The following is a 24,414-nucleotide window of genomic DNA, read 5'->3' as shown; positions in this document are numbered from 1 at the left end:
CCATAGCCCCCAAACGCTATCCCTGGCCCTAAACAACCACCAGTCCACTTCCTGCCTGTATAGATCTGTCTATTCTGGACATTTCAGAATTAACAGAAGCATGTAAATGTGGCCTTTGGTAACTGGTTTCTTTAACTCAGCATACCGTTTGCAAGGTTCTTCTACTCTGTAGCAAACATTAGTATTTCCTTCCTTTTACAGCTGAATAATACTGCATTCTAGGAACACACCACTTTTTACGGATCTCTTCATCACCTAATGGACATTTGAGCTGTTGACCCCTTTGGGGTTCTTCTAAATACCAGCTACTATAAACATTCCTGTATGAGTTTTTGCATAGAGTTATGTTTTCATTTCTCTTGAGTATATCCCTAAGAGTGGAACTGCTGGGTCATAGGCCAATGGTCTGTTTAACCTTTTGATGGATTGCCGGACTGTTTTCCAAAGGCTGCACCATTTTCCCCATCCCCACCAGGAATGCATGAGAGTTCCACTTGCATTACATCCTCGCCAACACTTATTATCTTTTTATTTTAATTACAGCTGGCCTACTCCTGCACAGTGCTACCCTATTGTGGTGGGATGGTTGCTTTTTAATCATCCGCTAATAGGCTCCCAACCTGCTTATGCTGGGTGGGACCACCATAGTCACGTAGCACAATTTGTTCCTTTTACAGAAGAAGCAACGCAAATGACGGGGGAAGAAAGGACTAACCCGAGGTTAGTAACAGTCATTACTAAGGGAGATAGTAACAGAACCTATAGGTTTTTTTTTTCTCTTTTAAGAAAGTAAAGAAAACCAAAGCCAATGGCAAAAAAAAAAAAAAAAAAAAAAAAGGGAAAGGAAGAAAGGTCTGAATGGTGTTATTCTCTAAAGTTTTTCTAAGAGAAGTTCTTGACACTATAAAAAGCAGAAGACAATCAGTAACTAGTAAGGGGTCCTCTAGGCATATCAGGCACAAAGCAAAGCACTTTCCACTGGCTTCCCTGCTTAGTGCTAACGGCACCCCTATCTTGCAAAGTTGCAGGGTTCCTAAAGGGTTATGGGTGCTAGATCCTACAGGACCCTATATCCAACCCGTTCCTGTTTGGAAGTTAGCAGAGACTTTCCTGGACGCGCAAGGACTCAGAAAGTTCCCACACCCACCTGTCCTTCCCCCAGGGTTACTCAAAGCAGCAGTTCAGTTGTGTCAGAAACTACACTGAGAAACTCAGGATTGAGGAAGGTAAACAACGGAGGCAGAAAACCTGAGTTAGTTATTAATGCAGCCAGCAATCTCGATATAAATGTCAAAAAATAATTCCTGAAAGGGAAGACCCATGATTTGCAATTTTAAATAATGGCCTGGGGCTAGAACGGTGGCTCGCGCCTGCCAGCCTGCGGCCGGGCGGCAGCGGGGAGCCCTGCGCCACGTTCCCAGGTGCGGCCGGCGCGTGAACGCACTCGCTCCCTTGAACTTGGAGCAGCCACTCGGGAGACAGGCTTGCTCTAGGCTCTTACCAGGCCGCCTCCTGCTTCTCGCCGGAGGAACCGGAGTTCCTTCAACCTTCCCTCGGGTCCTCTTAAACTTTTCTGTTGCAGGAGTGTGAATGACACTTCCCCCTAGTTTTAAGTGGCGACAGCTCTCCCTCTGTTTTATCGCTTCGGTCTTGTCCGCGGTGATTGGGGGAGGCGTGTCAGCTCGCCATCTTGGATCAAGGGCGACAGGACCAGTTTAGCACGGACCAAGGCGCGTCCCGAGGTGATGACAGCGGGGACGTAATCGCGCGTCCTTGGACAAGACTTTCCAACCCTGTTCTCCCCCGGCGCCACCCCAGCACCCGGTCCAAAAATAGATTCCTCCAAGCCCCGGGCCATCCTGAGCTAGAGTGGGTAGGATGAGAGGCTTCCTCTTGGGCATCCGGGGGTCCCCAGCCGTCCCCATCCTGCCCTCCCGTGCTACCGGCTCAGCGCGGCCGGAGCCGGCGCCGCGGGGCGCGGAGTGGGAGCGCGCGGCTGGGGCTCGGCCCGGGGCGGGCCGGGAGCAGGGTGGCCGCGGGGGTGAGGAGCCGCCCGGGCCCGGCCGGCCTGACACCACCTGGCGGAGTCTCGGGGAAGAGTCTTAAAGGCGCGCGCTCCTCCGCGCCCCTCGCACTCCAGCAGGAGCCGCCGAGAGCTCGCCTCACTCTCCCGCCCGTCGCCTCGGGAGGTAAGTGCCGTCCGGCCCGCGGGAGTCGGGGCCCGGGGGAGGAGGGGGAGGGCGACGTGGGGCTGTCCAGCGCTCGGGGAGCTCCCGCCCGGCCGTGGTCGGAGGGCGGCGCCCAAGTTTGGGGAAGGCCTCGGAGGGCAGCCGGAGCGGCGCAGCGCCGGGGCGGGGACCGCGCGGGGGGCGGCGGGGCCCGGCGCCGCCTCCCGGACCCTCACCCGCGCGCGGCGCACCGCCGAGCCCTCCGCCCGGCGCCCACAGCACTTGGCGCGCTCCGCCCGCGGTCCTGGCGAGCCCCGGGCCGGCCGGAGCCGCGACCCCCGCCCCGCGCCTTCCCGCCCGCCGGGCCCCCGCAGCCCGCTCGCCCCGCGGTCGCTCCGGGTCGCGCCGGCAGGTCGCGCTGGGCCGCCGGCCAAGCCCTCCCCGGGCCCCGCCGCGCCCGCGCCCCGGGCCACCCCGCCCGGCCTCTCGGCGCTGCGCCCCTCGCCTCTGCCCCAGCTCCAGCCGCTCGCTATTTTCACACCTCCCGGTGCCCCGGCCCCGGCGCCTGATTCAGTGCTTAGTAATTAATTTGGCGTTTCAGAATGGTCAGCGGGCTGGATAATGGGCGCATTCATCCCCCGGGCTAATCTGAACAGAGGTGGGAAGAAAGGCTTTCACAGACAGAAAATGCCATTCGCTGAGCGCTCAAAGGGGCTGTCTGTCACTCCCAGAATAAATCGCCGCCGCGCCCGCCGGCTTCTCTGGCCATTTCCATCTAGCCCCGGCCCGCGCCGCGGACCCGCCGGCCTCGGCCTCGGCTCCCGGAATCCCTCACTCGAGGCCCTTCGACGGGAAAGTCGGGCGAGGGCGAGACCCAGGCGGGGGTCGAGGGAGACGGGGAAGCGGGGGGCTCGGGTTAAGGCCGCAGGGGACAAAGAGCTTAATTAGAAAATCAAATGCTAACCCAGAAGGAGACGCCGCCAATTCAAGGCGCGGACGTTGGAGCTGGGGCTTGGGGAGCATCGGTCCCCAGCCCCGCCGTTCGCAAAAGAGGAGGGCCGGCGCCCCGAGCCGTCCGCAGCGCGCCCGAGGTCACGCAGCAAGCTTCTGGATCTCCCGAATTATCAATGGATTCCAGCGCACAAGCAGAGCAGATCGTAGAAGCAGGGCCCGCTCTCCTGGAATCCCGACCCTCACCAGGAGGTGTTTGGCTCTGGGTTCGCGGGGGTGTCGGCTCCGTCTCCCGGGGGCCTGGAGAGGGGACCCCGTGCCCTCCGCGGCCTCCGGCTGACCACTACTGCCCGGACCCTACGGGCTGCCTATCGGTCCGTCAGCGAGTTCCAGAGGCTTGATCCTCTGACCTCCCGAGGTCGCCGCCAGTGTGGGGCACAAGCGGTTTTCGGGCTCTGAAAGCCAGGGCCTTTCGCTGGCAGCGCCCTGCGCCCTCCGGCCAAGCGGGATCGTGCGTGCGCTGCGGCCGCAGCCCCGACCCGGCGGGACTGCGGACCGACATCGCCCCCCTCCCTGCTGTGGGATCTCCGGGTGGGCAGGGCTGGCTTGGCTTTCTCCAGGGTGAAGCTCTGGGCACTTGATTTTCCTGCTGTTGGGGCTCACCGGTGCGTCCTCCTTGAGGGGCAGATCTGGCTCTGGACCCTTCTGGACCCCCAGTGGGACCTTCCCATCGAAGGAAGATATGGAACCAGAAGGCGCTGTGGCCCTGAAAGCCAACATCAGCTGGGCTGAGAGGCTAGAGTGACAAGGGAAGCAGCGGGGGAGAAGGGGTCTTTCTGAGATTGCCGAAAGGGCGTCCCAGAATGCATAGGGGAGGGCATCACGTGCCTCTTCACCAGCTTCTGGGTGGAAGTCCCTCCTCTCTTTTGGGACTCAGTTTCCCTGTCTGCAAAGCAAAGATGAAATCGCATTTGGCTCCCAATGCTCCTTAGTAGAAGGAACCCACACACCACCCCCACCCCCAGCCACCAATCTGGCCTCACACTCCCCTGGCATCTGTCCAGATATTCACCAGCACCTCTCCTGGGGGCTTCAAGGACTCTCCAAAATTTTTCTTGGGCTGCTTCCACCCACCCTTGCTGCTTTTGGGCTCGAGTACCCAGCTGTCCCTAAAACCACACCATCTAAGAGCGGGAAGCATCCTTTCAGAGAGTCTGGGGCCGCTGTGCAGATGGGGGTGGTGAGTCTGGAGTGGCTTGCTGGGGTCACCCGGTTTGTTGAGTAAGAGGACTTGAGCTAGAGGGGATTTCTCAGACTCTGGCATCGACCCGGGCCCTAACCCCGGAGAGAGCTTCCCTCGGCCTGGGGAGGGGCCTAGAAATCTGATTTTAAACAAGCTCCCCAAAGCATTTGGGCACAAGTGGTGTAGGGAATGTATTTAGGGAGATAGTTTAGGAAACTGGGCTCTGTCCCCAGTTGACCCTGCTTCCCAGGATGGTTTTCTGTGCTTTATATTTGATCAGCATTTACTGTCTCCTACCCCAGGAGCCTGAAGTGGAGGGGGTGGGTCTACTGCTAGGAGATACCTGGGCGCCCCCCCCCCCCCCCGAATGTGCAGCCTGAGAAGGAAAAAGCTGTGGGGGAGCTGAACATCCCACCAGATGAGGACGGTCGGCATGGGTTGGACGTTGACCGCCCTCCAAACCGAGGGGACTTTTCTTACCAACACACTTTCACAGCTGGACCTAGCTCTGTGCACCGCAGGGCCCCCCCCCCCACAGTACAAATGTGCCCAGAGGCCCCCCGCCCCCCACTTAGCAAGGCAAACCTCTACCCACACCAGGGACAGAGCAGCCCACCCGCCATAGGGAACCCATGCCAGCAATAACCCAGGGGTGAGTTGTGGCCCCGAGCACTGACACCTGGCCCTTCACCAGGCTGGGGCTCAGAGGAGAGAAGGTATGATGGGGCAGGGGGGTGGGACTGGGGGGATAGGGGGAAGGCGTGGAAGAAGGTGGCAGTGGTGGGGGGGGAGGAGAGGAGAAGCTGTTAAAAATGGGGCAGTGGGGGGAGTGGAGGGGACGAGTCCCTATTTATATAAGCCATTTGTAGCTGTGGATTGTAAAACTGGGCAGGATTCTCTGGAGTAATTCATAGTGTTTGGACAAGACAAACATTGTTCTGCTTTAAACAAACCTCCAGAAAGGTCAGCCTGGTTCATCCCTTTGCTGCGAGTTGCTGAGACTATCCAGATGATGAGAAAATCAGATCTTAGCTGAGGGGGGGCCCAGGCAGGAGGCAGCTGTCTCTTCTGAGTCCCTTGGACCCAGGGTGAGGGCACCCAGCCCAGGAAGGGTCCTGGGCTCCTGCTGAAACAGGCTGATATATGTGGGGGGTAGGGGGGGTGGTCACAGATTATGAAATTTTGATGCTGCCAAGGATCGTTGGAGTTCTAGAGTGAGGCCAGCATGACCTACGTCAGGGGTCTTCCTTGCTCGGGTAAAGAATTCATGGGAAACAAATGTTCAGGGATGCAGACCCGAATTAGACCCTCCAGTCTCTAGCCCAGGCATGCGTCTGGACATCAGCAAGTCCCTGATCCTTACATGTTCTATGCGCTGGCTCGGCTGGGCCCCCTCTCTGTTCCATTCAGCAGACATTTCTCGAGCGCCCACCACGTGCCAAACCATGTTAGGCATCGGGCACAAGGTCGTGGGGCTGGGGCTGCCTTACTGTCCCCCTGTCTGTCTTCCCTAAGTCCTACTCACTGACTTATTAGTAATTCGGAAAGTGTTATTACCCCAAAGCCCAGTCTTCTGCAGTGCTGGTGTCACTGTCCCCTACCTGATCTCTGGTGGCCCAGGGCAGTGAGTGGGGTGACCCTGTGGGTACTGTACTTTCTTCTTTATGAAACATAAATCTGTTCAGGGCTGTGGACACCTCGGAGTCTCTTGCCTCTGCCTGTTGGCTCAGGACTCCTGATATCCACAGAAGAGATGGAGGGAGGGAGGGACGGTGGGAGGCAGGAAGGAGACAGAATGTCACTGTCCACATTTTCCAGGAGAGCGGATTGCTGCTCAGAGAGGTGAAGTGACTTGCCCGGTGCTGTACCCGGAACACCACCGGCTGGCTGGCTTGAGCTATAGACATTTACTTCTCCCAGTCGGGAGGCTGGGAGGTCCAAGACCAAGGTGCCCACCAGTTTGGCTCCTGGCGAGGGCTCTCTTCCTGGTCTGTAGATGAATGCCGCCTTGCTGTGTCCTCACCCCATCGGGAGGGCCATCAGGTCTCTCCTAAGGGCACTAATGTCATCATGAGGGCTCCACACTCAGGGCCCCACCTCTGATGCTATCACATTGTGTATTAGAGCTTCCGCGTGTAAATTTGGGAGGGACGCACCATAGCGCCCACTGTCACGGAGGTGTGGTGGTGGGGGGGGATGGGCATGATGGGAGCACTGTCTTGCTGAGCACTCAAGGAGCTCTCTGAAAGCAGGGCTGGGAAGCTGGTTCCAAGAGACCCCAGAGACCAAGTGCTCAGCCAGAGGCTAGGAGGCTGCTCTGCAGGGTAGGTCACATCCATGCAGCCTTCTGTCTACTTTCTGGCATCATTCGGGGGGCTAGCATGGTGGCTACTCCTCGCCTGATGGGAGCATCGGTGACAGAGAAGTCGCCTCCCTCCCCCCCACCCTATATACCTTGTTACAGTTGGATAATCGGCACACTTACCCAATGTCAATCAATACTGGTCTGCGTCTGTTTCCATCCTGTGCCCCCTCTTGGAATGAAGTCCCCTTAACCTTCTCCCTGTGTGATACGTGGACCAGGCACACCTCATTTGACTAATATTGGGGGGGGTTAGAAATAAGCTCTTATGCATAGTTGGTTTTTGCAATTAACAGAAGCTTCCTCCTTTAGGCAGAGAAACTTTCTATATAGTCAGTTGCCACAAAAACCATTTTTTCTGGCAAAGTCATGATTTTTTTTTTTCACCTAAGTTAGCCAGCTCCAATATAGCAGGTTTTCCCCCAAGGGCGGATAATCGGGAGACCTGCCATCTCTGTGGCTGGCTCACAGCCATCTTGAGGAACATTAGCTCTGGGGCAATTTGCTCAGCCTCCCGGGGTCTGCTTCTTCACCTGTAAGTGGGAGAGCGATAAATGGACATTCTGGAAGGCTCTTCCTCCTCTTCTCCAGCACCCCAGCGCCCTCGGGAACTTGGGTGGGACCTGTCCCGCATCCCTCAGTGGTGGCTGGGATAGATGCCACCATCAGCTGTGACTTCATAGAGTTACAGCGTCCCGGGATCTCCCATTCTTCCAAGCATCCTGATCTGTGGTTCCAAAACAACAGAAGATGCCTGACCTCCGCCGACAAACATTTTGAAATAAAGACCTTCTGGCTTCCCTGTGGACTGGAGAACCCTGAGAGTGTGGCTCCGCTTCTCTCAAATGCTCAGGAGACCGTTGCCTTCTTTCTGGACTGAATCACAAAGGAGTTCCTGAAATCCCGGCTTCCGGAAAAGAGGGTCTACAGAACCTCCATACACACAGCAAGCCCTTGGCAAGCGGATGCTGAAAATTCTCCGCCCAGTATTGTGGGAGGGAATGAAGAGCCAGATGTGGTCCCTGCTCCCGAGAAGAAAGCTTCAGGAACGTTTCAGGACCAGAGGGTTAGTCGTCCCTTGCTCTGCTCCTTTCTCCCACCCCTAAGGCCACCTTTTAGGATGTGAAGGGGACCCTTTGAATTCAGGCAGCTCAAGAATTTGCCAGAAGTTGGAAAGCAGCATCTCTGGATTGAAATCAAGAGCCTTGCTTCCCACAGAGGCTCCAGTGGAGCACTGGTCCCTTGTGTATTTCAGCTTCTAGGGGCTGCTTGTGGCCGCTGGTGGCCGCTGGCCTTCTTGTCTTGTGTCCATGTCTTCACATGGCCTTCTCTTTCATCTTGTCAGTGCTCCCTCTGCCTCTCTCTTAGAAGGACACTTGACGCGGTATTTCAGATGCGCCCAGATAACCCACAGTGATCCTCCCATCTCATGGTCTCCAACAGAATCACGTCAGCAAAGATCATGTCTTGCCCCATAAGACCACATTCACAGGTTCCAGAGAGGATGACGTGAATTTTCTCCTTGGGGGCGGGGGCATTTTCCTGCCTGCCGCAGCTGGTCACCATCACTGGTTGTCCGTAATTCTGCGGTTTTTAATTACTTAATTGTGAATTTGTAGTGCATTCCTATTCTATGCCTGGCAGGGTGTGAGACACTGGGGAGTCAGAGGGAGAAGACCTGATTCCTCCCTCGAGAAGCTCATGGATTGGTCAGGGCAACAATGTGGTGTTAAGAGCTACGGGTACCCACGATGGATCCCAAAGTGTTCAGATTCCTTATCAAAGTCTGTGTCCCTTGGCCTGTGCTCACCTCTCTGACCTCATCTTCTGTGAGTCTCCATCTCACTCCTCAAGCCCCCACCAAGCTGGACTCCTTCCTGTTCCTTGGCAAGTCAAACTGTGCCTCAGGACCTTTGCACTTGCTGTCTTCAGTGCCTAGAAGCACGGTTCTTCCCCTTCCCCAACCTCCATATCCCCACGGCTCCCTTCCTCACTTAACTCTGCTCTGCTAGATCCTTCTTAGAGAGGTAACCCCCGTTTCACCCTGGTGCCTTGGGTGAGATGCACCTTCCCTCCTGGAACTCCCCATCCCGTCCCCTATTTTATGTTCCCAGCACTTACACACCATCAAGTTACTCTTGCCCAGGCCATCTCCACCTCCACAAGCATTTGGACATAACGATGACTAGACCTTTCCAGAAAAATCCTAAACACAAATGCCTCCTGTTTCATTTCCAATTCTCTTTCTGAGAATTTATTTAGATTTTTTTCTTTATGCGCATTTGGCGGGGAGGTGCTTAGTGGCACATTAGGCTAAAATTCAGGTAGATCAGAATGGGGTGGGGGACCAGGAGGCTTTTCTATGGGGATGTATAAATGCAAGGACCGGGGGTCGGGGGGGACCCTACTGGTGTTTAACAGACAGGGGTCAAGGATGTTAATGCCTCTCGTGGCAGAGGACTGGACTGTTCTGCCCAGTGAAGAATTTTCTTGCCCAAAATGTGAACAGCACCTCTTTGGAGAAACAATGTTCAGGAAACAGCCCATATCCGGGCCCTAAGATAACATTTCAAATGCAACTGAAAACCTTTAGCCCTATAATAGTTTTCCAGGCTATTTCTCCCCTAAATCCGTCACCGTATGCTAACCCTGTCTGTGTCCCCCTGCCCATGTATACTGTCTCTTGAGATCATCTCTGTACTTTGAGGTTTCCCTGCGAGGATGCCCTGATTCAGAGCTCCAACTCTGGGCTCAGAGCCCCCCCCACCAACTTTCTCCACCCAGAGGACCATCCCTTTCTGTGAACTCTTTGTTTCCTTCCCTCCTGACAATGCTTCCCCGCATGGTGAAGCATTTTCTTTAATAGTTTTCAGGGTGGGACCTTGTCAAAAGGTTTTTGGAAATGAAAATAAATTACATGGGGCTGGTTCCCCCTATCCACAGGCATTTTTCACCCCTTCAAAGAGCTCTGGTAGATTAAAGGATTTGGTGGATTTGGGGTTTCTATGGGCTTCTGTGCCCAAGTCTGAATCCTCGGCCGGCGGAGAAGCCAGCAACTGGGGAGGCCTAAACTGGAGATGAGGGCCGTCCACAGCTCTGAGGGTTGGTAAACCTCCAGAAACCCTCCACACTATTCAAGCCTCTTCCATGCTCCAAAACCTTTCCCCACACAGTCCCAGCTCCCGAAATCCTGCCAAGGGAATGGAATCACCTTGAGCAATCCCCCGTGAGTCCTGTCGGGTGAGCTGGGCCCTTGAATCCTAGAACCGAGGGGATGCTCCTCGTTGATCTGGGAACCAGATCTGGGGATTTTGAGAATAAAAAACCCAAAGTGCAAAAAAAAACCACAAAAAAACCCCTAAACAATCATTCATGGGGCCAGCTTTTTTCCTCTCCCACCCATCTTTTAAATCAGTCTCACACACCTTTACCGTAAATGTGATGACCCCTGTTTCACCATGAGATGGGCAGAGTGCCTCGCTCAAGGTCACACGAGGTCAGCTCGAGGGGACTTGGAATCACCGTTTGTCTGCGTCCCATTCTTCCTGTTTCCCAGAGAAATACTATCCAAAGCAGGCCACCCTGACCCTTGTGGGGGGAGGCCAGATGCCTGCATCAGACTCCAGAATCTTCCGTTCCTCTGCCGCTGCAGTGGCCAGCCTCTGTCGGGAGTCCTGGGGACCCACTGGTTTAATGTCTGCTCTCGTAAGGGGACAGGTCTCCACTCGTCCTGCTGGTAGCATCTTGAAACACTTTCCTCAGTCCAGCCATGGTAGAGGCCCATGGGTGCTGAAAGCTGAGCGCCAGCCAAGTCCATCCCGCCGGTGAGCCGTGACCGAGAGCTCCCGACCCTGGTACTGCATCTTGTTAGTTCAAGTCCCTGGTCTCTGCATCTACTTCCCTAGAACTCCGTTTCCTCCTCCTCAAAGAGGAGACGATCTAGGCCTGTCCTGTCAGATGTTACGAATATTCTGAACTAGCGATCGGTGGAATGCTTGGAAGACAGCTTGGCACACAGTAAGCATTAAATAAATGTTTGATTTAGAAAGTAGGACCCTCGAGCATGCCCACGATGAAGGCTCTGGGTTATCTCATTTCTTCCGAGCTCTTCCTCCCAAACCATTAGCCTGTGACGTCCTTTGCCCCCCATCGCTGGGCCTTGCCCTCCCTGGCATCCTCCCGCTGTTCCTGGAGTGCTCCCCTGACCTGCCTTCCCACTCGTGCCCCATTCCAGCCCACTTTCACTCACACCACAGGCCTCTTCCGTGGGACTGCTCTCCACACCACACTCCCCGATGGCCAGGACCGGGGAAGGGCAGGGGCTGTCCTCCTCAACCCCCAAAACTCCTTCTGTCTTCATCAAAGAAACAATACCCTCCTCCTTTAGGGCCTTCCCATCTCCTCTTCTGAATCCCCACCCCACACCCCACACCCCACAATCATGGTCACTCTCCTTTGAGGACACCACCCCAAGTCTTGAGGCTGGTCCTGTGTGCCTTTAAGACCCAGGGGTCAGCCCTTCAGGCACCTGGACCTCCTTACACCTGGTCCCCTTCACCTCTGCCTCCCAGCAGGGAGCCCCCTCTTGCTCTCAGCAGTCCTCGTCATCACCCAAGGTGTTGCCCTTCTGGAATCTTCCCTGTGGACTCCAGTTTGAGACCACGATCTCCTCCACTACTCACCACACCTGTCTTCCTGAAGCTTCTAGACCAGCTGCTCTGTCCAATAGAACTTTCTGGGATAATTGAAATGTTCTTTATCGCCTCCGTCCAAAGGAGGGTTCACAGAGGAACCCTTCATTTTACTTCATTTTAATTCATTCAAGCCCACATTGAAATAGTTACAGGTGGTGACCAGCTACTGGACTGGACCGCACAGTTCTAGAAACCCTGGGCTCAGTTTCCCATTCTCTCCATGTCCTGTCTTCACGTCTTCTCTCTTTAGCTTGGCTTCCATGGTCCATCCCAGCAGCCGCCCTCTTCCCCTTCTGTCCTTCCTCCCGGAAGAAAGCTGCAACTCTGGATTAATGCAGTGGTCCTGCTTTCTCTAGGTCTACACGGGGGCTGCTGAGCACTGCTGGGGTGGTGGGGGGGGGCTGTGACGTTGACGGTTGGGGCTTGCTTTCCCATAGATGGAACCTCAGCAGGAGTTTGAGTTCTGGCCAGCAAGCATCAGCCTCTCGTTCATATGACCCCAATCAAGCTTTCCCTTGTCCTTGAACCTCCAATGCTCCCACCTGCTCCCCCCGCTGTCAGAAGATGCTGCCACTTCCTGTTCCGCTGAGACAAGAGGCTCTTTGGCACGTGACCGCCAATTCTACAAGGCCAGTTCTGTCAGTCTCCAACCTCTCTCCTTCCATTCCTTCCAGTCACCCCATCTCTTTCTTACCCCTTGTTTCCGCACTTTGGGAGTGCCGTCTACGCTTGCTCTCCCACTTTCAGGACCTATGGAAGTCTGGCGTCTGTCTCCACCCCTCCTCTGTCATTGCTGGCCAAGGTCGCTGGTGACTTCCTTGTTGTTCAAATCCAAAGGACTTGTTTCAGATCTTATCTTGACCTTGAAGGCAGCGACACCGCTCACCACCCAGCCTTCCTTAAAACTTCCCCATTGGTTTCTAGGGCCCCCGAGTCTTCTGGCTTTCCTCCCGCTCCTCCTCTCCCGCTCCTCCTCTGGCTCCTTCTAGATTTTCTTGAAAGGACCACATTCTCCTCTTCCTAGAGTGATGCTCAGGCTTCCCGGGTAAGGCTGGGTGCCAAGAATGGTGCCCCTCCTCCGCCCGATGCATTGCTTGAAGAAACACCTGGGAATTCGCTTTCTCATCCAAGAGCGGCACTGTTGTGTTTTGAACTCCTGCTTGTGCCTGACATGCCTTTTTGGGTATTTATAACCCCTGCTTTGAGAAGCTCTCACAACACTTGGACATCTGTTTTTTTCATTTGTCCCCTCAGAGGGCAGTATGCTTTAGGAAGGGACACTGACAAACAAAAGGGTGTTGGGAGAGGCTGCCCAGTGGCCAGAAGACTGTCCTGTGAAAACTCATAGAAAGAACTGGAAACATTTTTGCCTAACCGATAAAACCGATAAAAGATGATAGAGGGTTGATTGCAAAACTTGCAAGAGGCTGGTCTTGGTCTGGGTCTCTACCATGTGGAGGTAGAATTGCCTGAACTGTATTAGCGGCAGGGAGGTGGGTTTTGAATGGAGGTAGATGCGTTCTACCATGTCAGAATATTCCGAACCTCCATGATATCTTGGGGTTGTGAGTTCGAGCCCCATGTTGGGTGTAGAGGTTCCTTAAGAAATAAAACATTTAAAAAAAAAATTATCTGCAGACAGAAATGACACAGCAGGAGGAAGGCTTGGAGTGTGCCCTGAAAGCCAGCCCAGTAGAACCCCCAAAACAGACCCAACTGGGGTGGGCAGTGAGCTGGACACCCTGACTTGCCTCTTTCCGACCTGTCCTGGCCAGACTGGCTTTCCCTGACTTGTGTTTTGGTGTGATGCCACCTGCTTCTAGCATGGGTTGTCACGCAGAACCTGTCCCACAGAGCTCGCTGCTGTCATTGCCATGGGAATGTTCTTGGGGGATATAGGCTCAGTACTTAATACTGTGTTCCCTTTATGGCTGCCCCCCACCCCCACCCCAGGAGAAATTTCCTGTCTTATCTTAGTACCGAGAATAGTTGTAATTCTCTTGAGTAATCGGTCTGTCTGTTTCCATCTCATGGACACTGGGAATCGCATAACTGACGTGGTTTCCTTTTCATTTGGGCCGCAGGAAAGCTGAGGAACGAATTTGACCTACCCATAGGAGGTGAATAGGCATTCTAGGGACCATTTTATTCCCATTTCCCGTCCTCCTGGTTTTTCTTTCTTCTCTTCCCTCTCCTTTCTCTACCATACAAAACTGAGAACGTCCCAGCAAAAAGCAGTAAAAAAACACCTGTACTCTCACTATCGTTGTCATGTTTTATGCATACTTCAAAAAAAAAAAAAAATGAGCTTATACTGTGCATAGTGGTTTTTTTTTGAGGGGGCATCATGTTTTGTAATTTGCTTCCCCTCTTTTATAATATGTCGTGAATGTCTTTGCGTGTAATTAAATGGTCTTCTTTGGATTATTTTATTATTTTAAAAAAATTAAAAACCGTTTTATTTATCTATTTGAATGAGAGTGAGAGAGAGCTCAGAGGGAGAGTGAGAGGGAGAAGCAGACTCCCTGCTGAGCAGAGAGCTGGCCTGGGAGGAAGGGGGAGGGGGAGAAGCTTGATCCCAGGACCCTGAGATCATGACCTGAGCCAAAGGCAGACACTTAACCAAGTGAACCACCCAGGCACCCCCTGAATTATTTTAAATATCTATAAAGATCTGGCAACCTAATAGTCACAATGAACACGGCTGTATCCACTTTTTGTGTGCCTGGTCTTATGAGCATTTACATATATACCTTCTTTGTGTACATTATGTAATTCATTTTGTGTGTCCACATATTATAAGCCACAGTCTTCGTATATGCTGACTCATGTGGTGCTCATAACCCAATGAGATAGATATTACTGTCCCCTTTTTACAAATGAGGAAAGCAAAGCACAGAGAGATTCGAAACTGTGCCAAGGCCACACACTCTGGGCTTTCCACCTGGTCTTCCGATCGCCCAGCCCACAAGAGTTAAACTTTTCCTCCGTCTCCTCTCACCTCACTGTCTAATTTATGCTATTTTGCCAGGTTCTAAGTAGCCTCGTAAGCCACCGAGAATCCTCTCTGCCACACGGCAGAAATAAACAGTGTAGGGAGTGGTAAATGGCACAGAGAAGGCAAAGCTAAAACCTTTCCCGAGGGCAGGGGATGAATTCGGGCTGTCTATCATGCAAGGGAATGCGTTTATTTCCTTGGGCTGTGGTGCACACCCAAGCTGGCTTGGGTGGCCGTCTCTCAGGGAGGCTGGGGAAGGCTGTTTTCCAAGGAGACTGAGCTGGGCCAAAGGAGCCCTGAGGCCCCTTCTTGGATTCTCACAGTTTAGGAGAATGCCAGTAAGACAAAAGGAGACAGTTGATGGAGCTAATAGTCAGCTCTTGGGCCAGAACCAGAACCCTGGGCTTTCAGTCTGGATTTATGACTCGATCACTCATCTAAAAGTAACAAACCAACAGGGATTGAGTTTCAAACTCCCAGCCGTGTGTATTCTTCCCCCAAAGCGCTTTGGCGGCTCTGCAGGATAGTCGAAGGATGCTGTCACTGTCCTCTGTCCTTTTGTTAAGGTGGCAGAGAGTGAGGCAAGAAGGAAAGCTTGGGTGGTCCCCAGGATGGCTGGGGAGCCTGTAATTGGGTGGGATTGCTATCCACTTGACAAGGAAGAGAGGAAGGAGCCCTCCCTGGTTTCTATTCCCGGATTTGACCCATGTTTACTAGCTGGGAGATGTTGGGCAAGCTTCTTGTCCTCAGTTTCCTCATCTGCGAAATGGAGTTAATATCTACTTTGCAAAGCTGTAGTGAGGCTCGCGTGAGCTAGTGCGGGGCCGAGCACCCTTGAACATACAAGCCTGCCTCAGGGGACCTGGGGAGGGCTGAGCTGCCCCCGGCCTGAGGCCAGAAGACGCGTCTGGAAGGGGGCATGGGCCTGGGCTCCAGTCCACCACAGCATCCCTGGGATGCAGGGAGTCGCCTTCCTGGTACACAGGCCCACCGCAGGGTGACAACCGGTGTGTGTGTGGGGGGGGGGCGGGCAGGGTAGCAGCCCCTTCTCGCCCGCCCCAGTGGGCTTCAGGAAGAAGGGGTGAGCGGGCAGAGGTTACCTCCCCACCCCTTACCCCTCTTCCTCCGGATTCTCAGCTGTCTGCCCACGGGGGCACGGCCCTGCGCGCGGTGCCACCGGGGCCATCAGGCCCGGCTGGAGGAAGGCCCGACCTCGGCGCAGCAAAGAAAACAAACACAGATGTGTTCGGCCTCGACCAGCAGAGAGCACGTCTTCCCCTCCCCCGCCCCGCCCGCGCGCTCCCCCGGGGCGTGGGGCCGGCGGAAACCTGCGGGGCTGCCCGGGCGGCTCGGGGCCGGGACCAGGCTGACAGTCCCCGGCCGGCCACCCCGCCTCCGTGGGGTGCTCGCCGGGCCCAGCCCCCTCTCCGGGGTTTCCCCGGGCGCTCTGCTCGCTTTCTCTTTGTCTCTGCCGCCCTTCCTCGGGCTCCCTGGTTCCCAGCCGCTCGCGCGCCCGCTCGCTCTGCGCCCCGGGCCGCTTCCCTTTAACTTTTCTTCTTTCCCGGGGTTAAAACTTCGCTCGCGAGCGGGCGGCTGCTCGCCGACGTTATTGGCCGGCGCCCCGCCCGGCGGCCCCGCCCCCCGCCCCCGCGCTCCCCTCCGCCCCCCACTCCCGGCGCGAGCGGCGGCGGCGGCGGCGGAGCCTTCGGGGGCGTGCGTGCGTGTGTGTGAGTGCGCGCCAGCCAGCGTGAGTGTGTGTGCGCCCCGGGCGCGGGCTGGGCGGCACTCCGACCGCGGCGGGAGCGGCGGGAGCCGGGCGGCCGCGTAGTCACTCCGGCGAGCGAGGCGGCGGCCGGGGCCGGGGCTGGGGCAGCGGCGGCCGCGCCGGGCATGGAGCTGGCAAGCCCGCGCTGAGGCGGGACGCGCCTGCTGGCCGCGAGCGAGAGGCTCTCCGGCGTCCGGCGCGCGGGCTCCCGGCCCGGGCCGGGCAAACTTTTCTTTCTCTTTTGCCCTAGCCAGAGGTAAAGTCCCGAGCGCGGACTCCGCGGCGGGGACGCGCTCTGGGCCGGCCCGGGCGGTGGTGGTGGTTGGGGGGGGGACCCCGGGCTGCGGGAGAAAGGGGCGCGGGGCGGTGCGGGCCCCCCACCCTCCGCGCTGTCCCGCGCTGGGGCTTGGGGCGCTAGGCGGGCTGGCCGCGGACCGGCAAGGCGGGCGCGGGCATGCCCCCCTCGGGCGGCGTGGAGGCGGCGGTGTCCGGGGAAGCCGAGCGTTCGCCCGCGGCCCCGGCTCGCCGCCTGGCCGGGAAGAACGGGCGCGGGCGGTGCGGGCTCGGGGAGGGGGTGGTGGTGGCCCTCCCGGGACTCAACTGCCCCCCCTCCCGCCGCCGGCCCCCGTGCCCCGGGACTGTGGGGAGCGAGGCGAGGCGGGCGGGCGGCCGCGGGGTAGGTGCCGCGGAAGCCCGGCGTCCGCCGGCGCTCCCCGCTCGCCGCCCGCCGGGGGGTGGAGGGCGCGGGGCGGGCTGGCTGAGCGCAGCTCCCCTCTCTCCGCAGGCGCCTTCTGCGGCGGGCGGACCGACTCCTCGGCGCGGCGGGGCCGGGGCAAGCTGGACGCAGCATGATGCGCGCAGTGTGGGAGGCGCTGGCGGCGCTGGCGGCGGTGGCGTGCCTGGTGGGCGCGGTGCGCGGCGGGCCCGGGCTCAGCATGTTCTCCGGCCAGGCGGCGCAGCCCGACCCCTGCTCGGACGAGAACGGCCACCCGCGCCGCTGCATCCCCGACTTTGTCAACGCCGCCTTCGGCAAGGACGTGCGCGTGTCCAGCACCTGCGGCCGGCCCCCGGCGCGCTACTGCGTGGTGAGCGAGCGCGGCGAGGAGCGGCTGCGCTCCTGCCACCTCTGCAACGCGTCCGACCCCAAGAAGGCGCACCCGCCCGCCTTCCTCACGGATCTCAACAACCCGCACAACCTGACGTGCTGGCAGTCCGAGAACTACCTGCAGTTCCCGCACAACGTCACGCTCACGCTGTCGCTCGGCAAGAAGTTCGAGGTGACCTATGTGAGCCTGCAGTTCTGCTCGCCGCGGCCCGAGTCCATGGCCATCTACAAGTCCATGGACTACGGGCGCACGTGGGTGCCCTTCCAGTTCTACTCCACCCAGTGCCGCAAGATGTACAACCGGCCGCACCGCGCGCCCATCACCAAGCAGAACGAGCAGGAGGCCGTCTGCACCGACTCGCACACCGACATGCGCCCGCTCTCGGGCGGCCTCATCGCCTTCAGCACGCTGGACGGGCGGCCCTCGGCGCACGACTTCGACAACTCGCCGGTGCTGCAGGACTGGGTCACGGCCACGGACATCCGCGTGGCCTTCAGCCGCCTGCACACGTTCGGTGACGAGAACGAGGACGACTCGGAGCTGGCGCGCGACTCCTACTTCTACGCCGTGTCCGACCTGCAGGTGGGCGGCCGCTGCAAGTGCAACGGCCACGCTGCCCGCTGCGTGCGCGACCGCGACGACAGCCTGGTGTGCGACTGCAGGCACAACACGGCCGGCCCGGAGTGCGACCGCTGCAAGCCGTTCCACTATGACCGGCCCTGGCAGCGCGCCACGGCCCGCGAGGCCAACGAGTGCGTGGGTGAGTGGGGGGCGCCGCGGGGACGCGGGCGGCGGGTGGAGGCGGTTGCGAGGGCCTCGCGGCCGCGGGTACCCGGGAGCGCCGGCGGCGGCCGCGCCCGAGGACCGCCTGCCGCGTGGATGCGGCGCGGACCGTGGGAGGCGCGGTCCGGGACGTCCGGGACCAGGGAGGGCTGAGAGCCGATTCACCCGCTGGCATGGCGCTGGCCTTGACGCTCGGCTTTGGCCTCGTGCGCTCTGCGAAGCCGGGAAGCATGAAAGATGCTTCGGGGCAGAGGGTTTTGCAAAACTTGCTGACTGGTCTCCCGGACTCCGGACTCAAATGCAAACATGCGTTGCCTTACCCTCAGTTTGGCGGGACCCTGGGATCCACCTCCGCCTTACCCTCCCCGCCCTACCTCCCCACCCCCTTCCCAGGGCTGCAGCTGGGCGCGCAGTTGGGAACCCCGGTCGGGTTCCCGGGACGTTCCAGCTTCCTAACCACAAATCCCTTGGGAGGTGGCAAAGCAGTTTGGGACCGGTTCAGCACCCGACCAGTATCTCAGTCCAGCACGCTCTGTTTGCTTTTCATGGTTTGGGGCGGGGGGTGGGGGATCCCTCCCCTTTTGAACAGCGTATTTGTGTTAGCAAAAGAGTGATGTGATTTAAATTAATTACTATCTACAGGTTACAAAGGAGAGTTCAGTCATTATTTTAAAATAATTGAGTCCTGCTCCAAAAAAGTGTATCAACATTTGTGTGTGTGTGTGTTGTTAGCGTCAGGGTTAGGTGAAATGGAAGAGCTTTGAATTAACCAAGGGTCCAGCTTCTGGCTTTTTAATGGGGTTTCAAGTCCTGAAAGAAGTCTGACAAAACCGGCACTGGTGAATACTGTTGGGTCAGAAATGAGGCTTAAATAAAGGAGGGGGGGGTGTGGAGAGAGAGAGAGATCCGTTCTATTTCTGAATTGTACAACTTTGCTGCCGTAGAAAATCTCAGGCATCAGTCCCCCCCCCCTGGGGTGGGGAGAGGGGAGACACAAAAACCTAAAAACAAAATTGGGGGTGGGGTGGGGAGAAGGAATGCTAAAGAATTCCAGCCTGAGATGTAAAATTCCAAATCCCACGTTCTGTTTTAATGAAAAGTATTTAGTCCCTAAATGCGCCGTTCGGTGTGCATTTTTTGTGAACGTAGAGTGGTCCCGCCCTACCCTCCCCCCCTGCAACCCCCAGGCAGCCCGCGAGGGTTTTCTTCAATCTCTTCCCCCGACCGAGGCGCATTGCTAAGTGTGCTGGTCCCCACAAACACACGTTTTGAGGTCTGGTTCTGATTAATTGTGTCATGTTGTTGTCGAATAGTTTGTGCCTCATGACTGTGCATGCAGACTTTTGAGCAAGCGAATGGAAAACATGTCTCGGAGATCCGGGTGGGCACTGAGGCCCAGTCAGGCGTCTGGGGCTGCACGGGGCTATTTGCACCGGTCCCAGCTTTTGCAGACCTACTTGTTCATCCCCCTCATTTAAGGGCCTGAACGGGTTGCCAGATTGAAGTGAAGAGACTTTGCAGGTTTGCGTGGTGAGCTGGTAGTTACACCCTGACTTCGTGGTCTTTGAGAATAAAATTGCTTTGATCTGCTCCTTTCCTTTAGAAATGTTGGTTTTTCCCATCCCTTCTCTTTCCCCCTCCCTCTTTTCTTTGCTGCCTTTTGTGCATAAAAACCCTTTATTGACATTTGAAGGGCCTCCCACGGCTTTGCTATCAGTTTTAGCTCGCCTGTGCATATGAAAGATATCTTCGGGTTGTCGACAGCGACAGCGGGGTCTAATTGGACGATCGCTAGTGAATACATTTGAGGTGAAAAATGGAATCTTGTGCTAACTTTGTGCTGGCCTGAGGATTCCTCTCAGCCTGGGTATTGTTCACAATCACGGCCCACCCCATCTCTCCCCGTCCCTTTGGATGTGGAGACGGAACCCGTATTTGTCGTAACAATGGTCATGCACTCGAAATAAATCCTATAGTTGAGGATTTTGTCTTTTGACCACTGCATTAACTGTGTGCACAAATTGGATTGACTGCTTTTTTTTTTTACAGCCAAATTGAGCAATCAACATATTAACTAATGTAATTAGTAAGTGTTTTTTTTTTGTTCAAAAAGCTTAATTAGGCCTAATAAGTACATCATCTGCATGACAAATAATCGGCCAACAATATTTTCTGGTTTTTCCTGAAGTTATTTTAATTCTCAGTAGTCAAAGTATCTTTGAATCTTGCCAATTATTCAGTCATCTCATAAAAGCAAAGCCAATTCGACTAAGTTAAAGTTATTTATAGTTTCCCTTTTGAATAGATGTTCTGATATCTTGTAGCTACAGCCTCGGGAACGCCAGGTTGAAGTTCCCATAAAGTCGTAATTGAAGTCTCAGTGATTTTTCCATCGTTCCGCAAAAGAGAAAGCCAGCAAAGACAATTTAGAAGTGATTTACAATTAAAGGTCGAACTTTTTATGAAAAGGCCCTGTAGTGGAGATATGTGAATGAATTAGTATTTGACAGGTGTTCTGAGACACTACAGGGCACTGTGCTAGAGAAAAAAAAAAAGCATTAATAAATCCTTCACACACTAACTTTCGCACTATCAGATATTTTTCCCCCAGCATAATCCCCTCTTGTGAATTTCACACTGTTGACATATCAAGTCAAACAACCCAGATAATTTACAATGGAAGACAAAATCAAGAAGGATGTTTCTTAATTCCAAAAATCAGTCTTGATTAAAAAAAAAATGAAGCGTTATTGCTCTGTTATTTTGTTTCTGCCTTTATAAAATAATGACACAGTGATTTATAATAGACTAAAATGGCATCCCTCCTTAGGTTACTTCCAGTTATACCCACCCTCTCCCCCCGCAACAAAAAAAACCTCCAAAAATTTAAAAATGACATGGCTATTATTTGACTCCACGGTTCTACCAGGGCCGAGGTACTTTCGGATCTCTAGGAAGTGCATACAGCCTATAGGTTTTCTCTGGTCAGGCTTTCTTTTTGGTGCCTTTTCAAGGTTGAGTTCTCTACGGGATAAATAGGAACTTTTCGTAAAGGCTGATTTTATTTTAAATTCAATTTTGGATTTCTTCTGGAAGAAAAAAACCCCGCAAAACAATATGAAAGACAAGACCGTGTATAACGTTACAGCCTTGACAGCTCTCAGCGGAATAACTAAATACTTTCTTCCGCCCATATGTATCAGCAGTGCTCCCATGCTCTCACACACATGTGCATTAATATTCTTTGCGTAAAGGAGCATCCGAGCATGGTGGGGGGGTGTGTACATTCAAGGGAAAATGCATGAACCGTTTTAAACCACCTGGGTTGCTAGGCCCTTTCTCCACTCCCCCTTCTTCTTCTTCTTCTTCTCCTCCTCCTCCTTCTTCTTCATGTTTTTTTTTTTTTTCCAAAAGAGCATCTGAAGACCATATTGTGTTTCATAAATTATTGACATCAGTTTTAATCAGTGTCCCCCTGACGTCGGAGCTGTGTTAGTATTTAGTGCCTGACGAAGCATGCTGTTTAATCTTACTGTGGGGATGTCAGCATGAACCCCTGCCTGGTTTGTGACAGGGTGAGCTTATGAAAACTCGTTCTGCGACTCGCTCTGTGGCTTTGCGTTGCCCAGCTGAAACCCAAAACCCACACAAAAGACGTCTCTGCAAGATGAGCGCCGCCGTGCTGGGCCGGCCTCCTATGGTCTTGGATACCTGCAACATAATGCTGGTAATTGTTTAAACATGGCTTTGGGGGTTGGGGGGGGCGTCCTCATGCTGCGAATGGTTCTCCAGCGCTTTGGCCTACCTTCCTCCCCAGCAGGAGAAGGGGGATTGTGTTGGAGGTGTTGCTGTGAGAAACCCAACGCCCCACTAAAGACTCTTGCAAAATCAGAAGGCCAAAATTATTTGCTGCTTAGTCGAGAGCCTGGCACATAGCTGTAGATTGGTTGAATGTTTTTACAGTCTTGGTGATTATTATAATTATCATCATTATGGTCGTTAAGTCTTGAGAGCTTTTTTTTTTTTTTGCCGAACACTTGTATTAGTCATTTAATCATCGCAACCATGCTAATATGCAGTATGACTGCACTTACTTTACAGATGAGAAAACCATAACCTAGAGGCATTAAAGTGGTTTTCCCGAAGCCGGGTGGTTAGGAGGTGGTGGAGCTGGGTGTTCATGCTTTGTCTTAATGCATCCTTTGGGCAGACTCCACAGAGCTTGGATGGTGGATGGGTGGGTCCGTGGGTGGGTGGCAGTTACATATCCACGTATAGGAAAGAATTGGAACAACCTGTTACTTCTGCTAGAATTGGAGATGGTTCCCTAGTTGTGTCAGTCATGTTACAGTGTATTAATTATGTCCATACATGTATAAATATGACGTTGTATGTAAGAAATCATCCTTCAGGGGCACCTGGGTGGCTCAGTCGGTTAAGCGTCTGCCTTCAGCTCAGGTTGTGATCCCAGGGTCCTGGGATTGAGGCCCACATCGGGCTCTCTGCTCAGCAGAGACCCTCCTCCTTCTCCCTCTGCTGCTCCCTTGCTTGTGCGTGCGCTCTCTCTGTGAAATAAATAAGTAAAATCTTAAAAAAGAAAAAAAGAAATCATTCTTCATTTTAGCCATCAGGCCTAGTGGGAGCTGGGAGTTAGTAATGTAAGTGGAAAGGGTGTAAATACTTTCTTACAGGTCTTGGCATCCACCAGGGGTGATGATGGCCAAGTCTCTTGATTTCGGGGCCCATGATCTTGCTCAAAGGTGGGGAAACACTGCTTGTAATCAGAAAATCCTCTATAATAAGGCCCTTTCTGTTTCCCTAGTGCTCCATTTCCCCCGGGCTTCTCTGAAACTTACAGAAGAAAATCGAGGAAGTGGGCTGAGAAGTGTTGTTAAGAGACGAGTTTAGGGGCCTACCCTGGCTGCTCGTGTGCTGGGTGACATTCACGTGCGGTCGCACAGGGCCGTTGGTGATCTCAGTTGGCCGCACGGCAGTTGGAGTGAGGGTCTCTGCTGGGCTTCTCCCCAGCATCCAGTGGGCAAGGCATCTGCTCCCTACTCTGCCCAGAGAGAAGAGAGACAAGAGTTCTATCAGGGTAAACCTCCCAGGGTGGGTCTGTGTGTTTCCAGCCTTCGCCAAGAAGCCTTCGGCCCTGCCCAGACTTCTCTCTGACCTCCTCCTCCTGTAGAAAAATGAGATCCTCGGAAAAGTATTTGAGACTTTATGTCCAGAGTAAATATTGGAAAGGCAGTGGGTTGAAATTCAGATGTTCCCTGGAAGGAATCCCCTCATTTTCGGCTCACAGCTGGTATCGATATCTCCTCCTTGAGATGAGTTGTGCTTTTCATTAAGTAAATTTTTTGTCTTGGGATTAAACCAACATTGTATTCTTAATAGACTTCTATGTTTACACTTCAAAAGTCCGCTGGGTTGTTATTCGTGTTATCTTGATGGCTTCCACAGGGTCTGCCGCGCAGGCCGGCCTCACCAACATAAATGGCTCCCTAGGGGACCGGATTATAAAACCTTATCTGTCCATACACCAAGACGGATATTTTGTGAGCCAGCATTTTTTTCTTCTTTCAGAAGTGATAATCATACCTTGGGTTTCCGCAGCGCCTTTCATTAGAGGGAGCCCGGAGGTCTCCGAGGGCTTTTGAAGGGCTCCGGATTTAAGCCTAATACTTGCAGAGTGGCCCACAGCGCTTTTGCCCATTGTCCAGGAAGACCCACAGCAGCCCCCGTGGGCTCCGTGGCCTTGGGAGACGTGGCACTGGGTTGGGAGGCTGCGGGGCTGCCAAGCTGACAATATCAGTGCAAGGCGGCCGTGAGGCGACATCCCGAAGACAGGCCACTGCCCCCTACAAAGTGCCAACCTTTATAATAGGTGCTTTATATGGATTTTCATCGGCCTTCGGAACCTTGTATAATTGGCGTGCCTTTCCCCCCATGTCAGAAGGCCGAGACCCGTATCCATGGTCAGCCTTGGCCGGTACAGGTGGCACTTCCTTCCTGTCCCCAGCTCCCGGGGGAGGCCCTGGCTGGGTGTGTGTTGATCCCAGCTACTTCCTTCTGTGCCAGAGAGAAGGGGCTACGGGCGTGCCTTGGACCAAGTGTGGACTGTGTCTCGTCTGAGACTTCCCCTTCTAACACTTTGGTGCCTGGCCCTGAGCCTCCTTCCCGATACACCTTTTTCTGAGATGTCCGCTGACAGTGGAAGAGCTGAGGTCACCGATGGGAGAGGGGTACCGTGACTGAGGAGTTCTGCCAGGGACTGGAGATGTGTGTTCCGGCTTTGCCTGTGTGGGAGCTGTCCTTGATGATCCCCGGCCTCCTGCCGTCAG

General features: G+C 54.8%; 1 protein-coding gene across 5 annotated transcripts in view; it reads left to right on the top strand.

Moving 5' to 3' along the window:
• The first annotated feature begins 1,895 nt into the window (after positions 1-1,895).
• Positions 1,896-24,414, top strand: part of NTN1 (netrin 1) — a 172,780-nt gene continuing 150,261 nt past the window's right edge. The window contains exons 1-2 of one of the 5 annotated variants that reach the window (XM_047709075.1): positions 1,896-2,189; positions 16,966-18,047. In XM_047709075.1, the coding sequence (XP_047565031.1) occupies positions 17,030-18,047 (1,018 nt within the window). In that variant the 5' untranslated portion in view covers positions 1,896-2,189; positions 16,966-17,029. The other 4 variants (XM_047709074.1, XM_047709076.1, XM_047709077.1 and 1 more) reach the window with 4 other exon arrangements.

This window comes from Lutra lutra, chromosome 16 (assembly GCF_902655055.1).
Source record: "Lutra lutra chromosome 16, mLutLut1.2, whole genome shotgun sequence".
NCBI lineage: Eukaryota > Metazoa > Chordata > Mammalia > Carnivora > Mustelidae > Lutra > Lutra lutra.
This window is presented reverse-complemented; position numbering and strand designations above follow the sequence as displayed.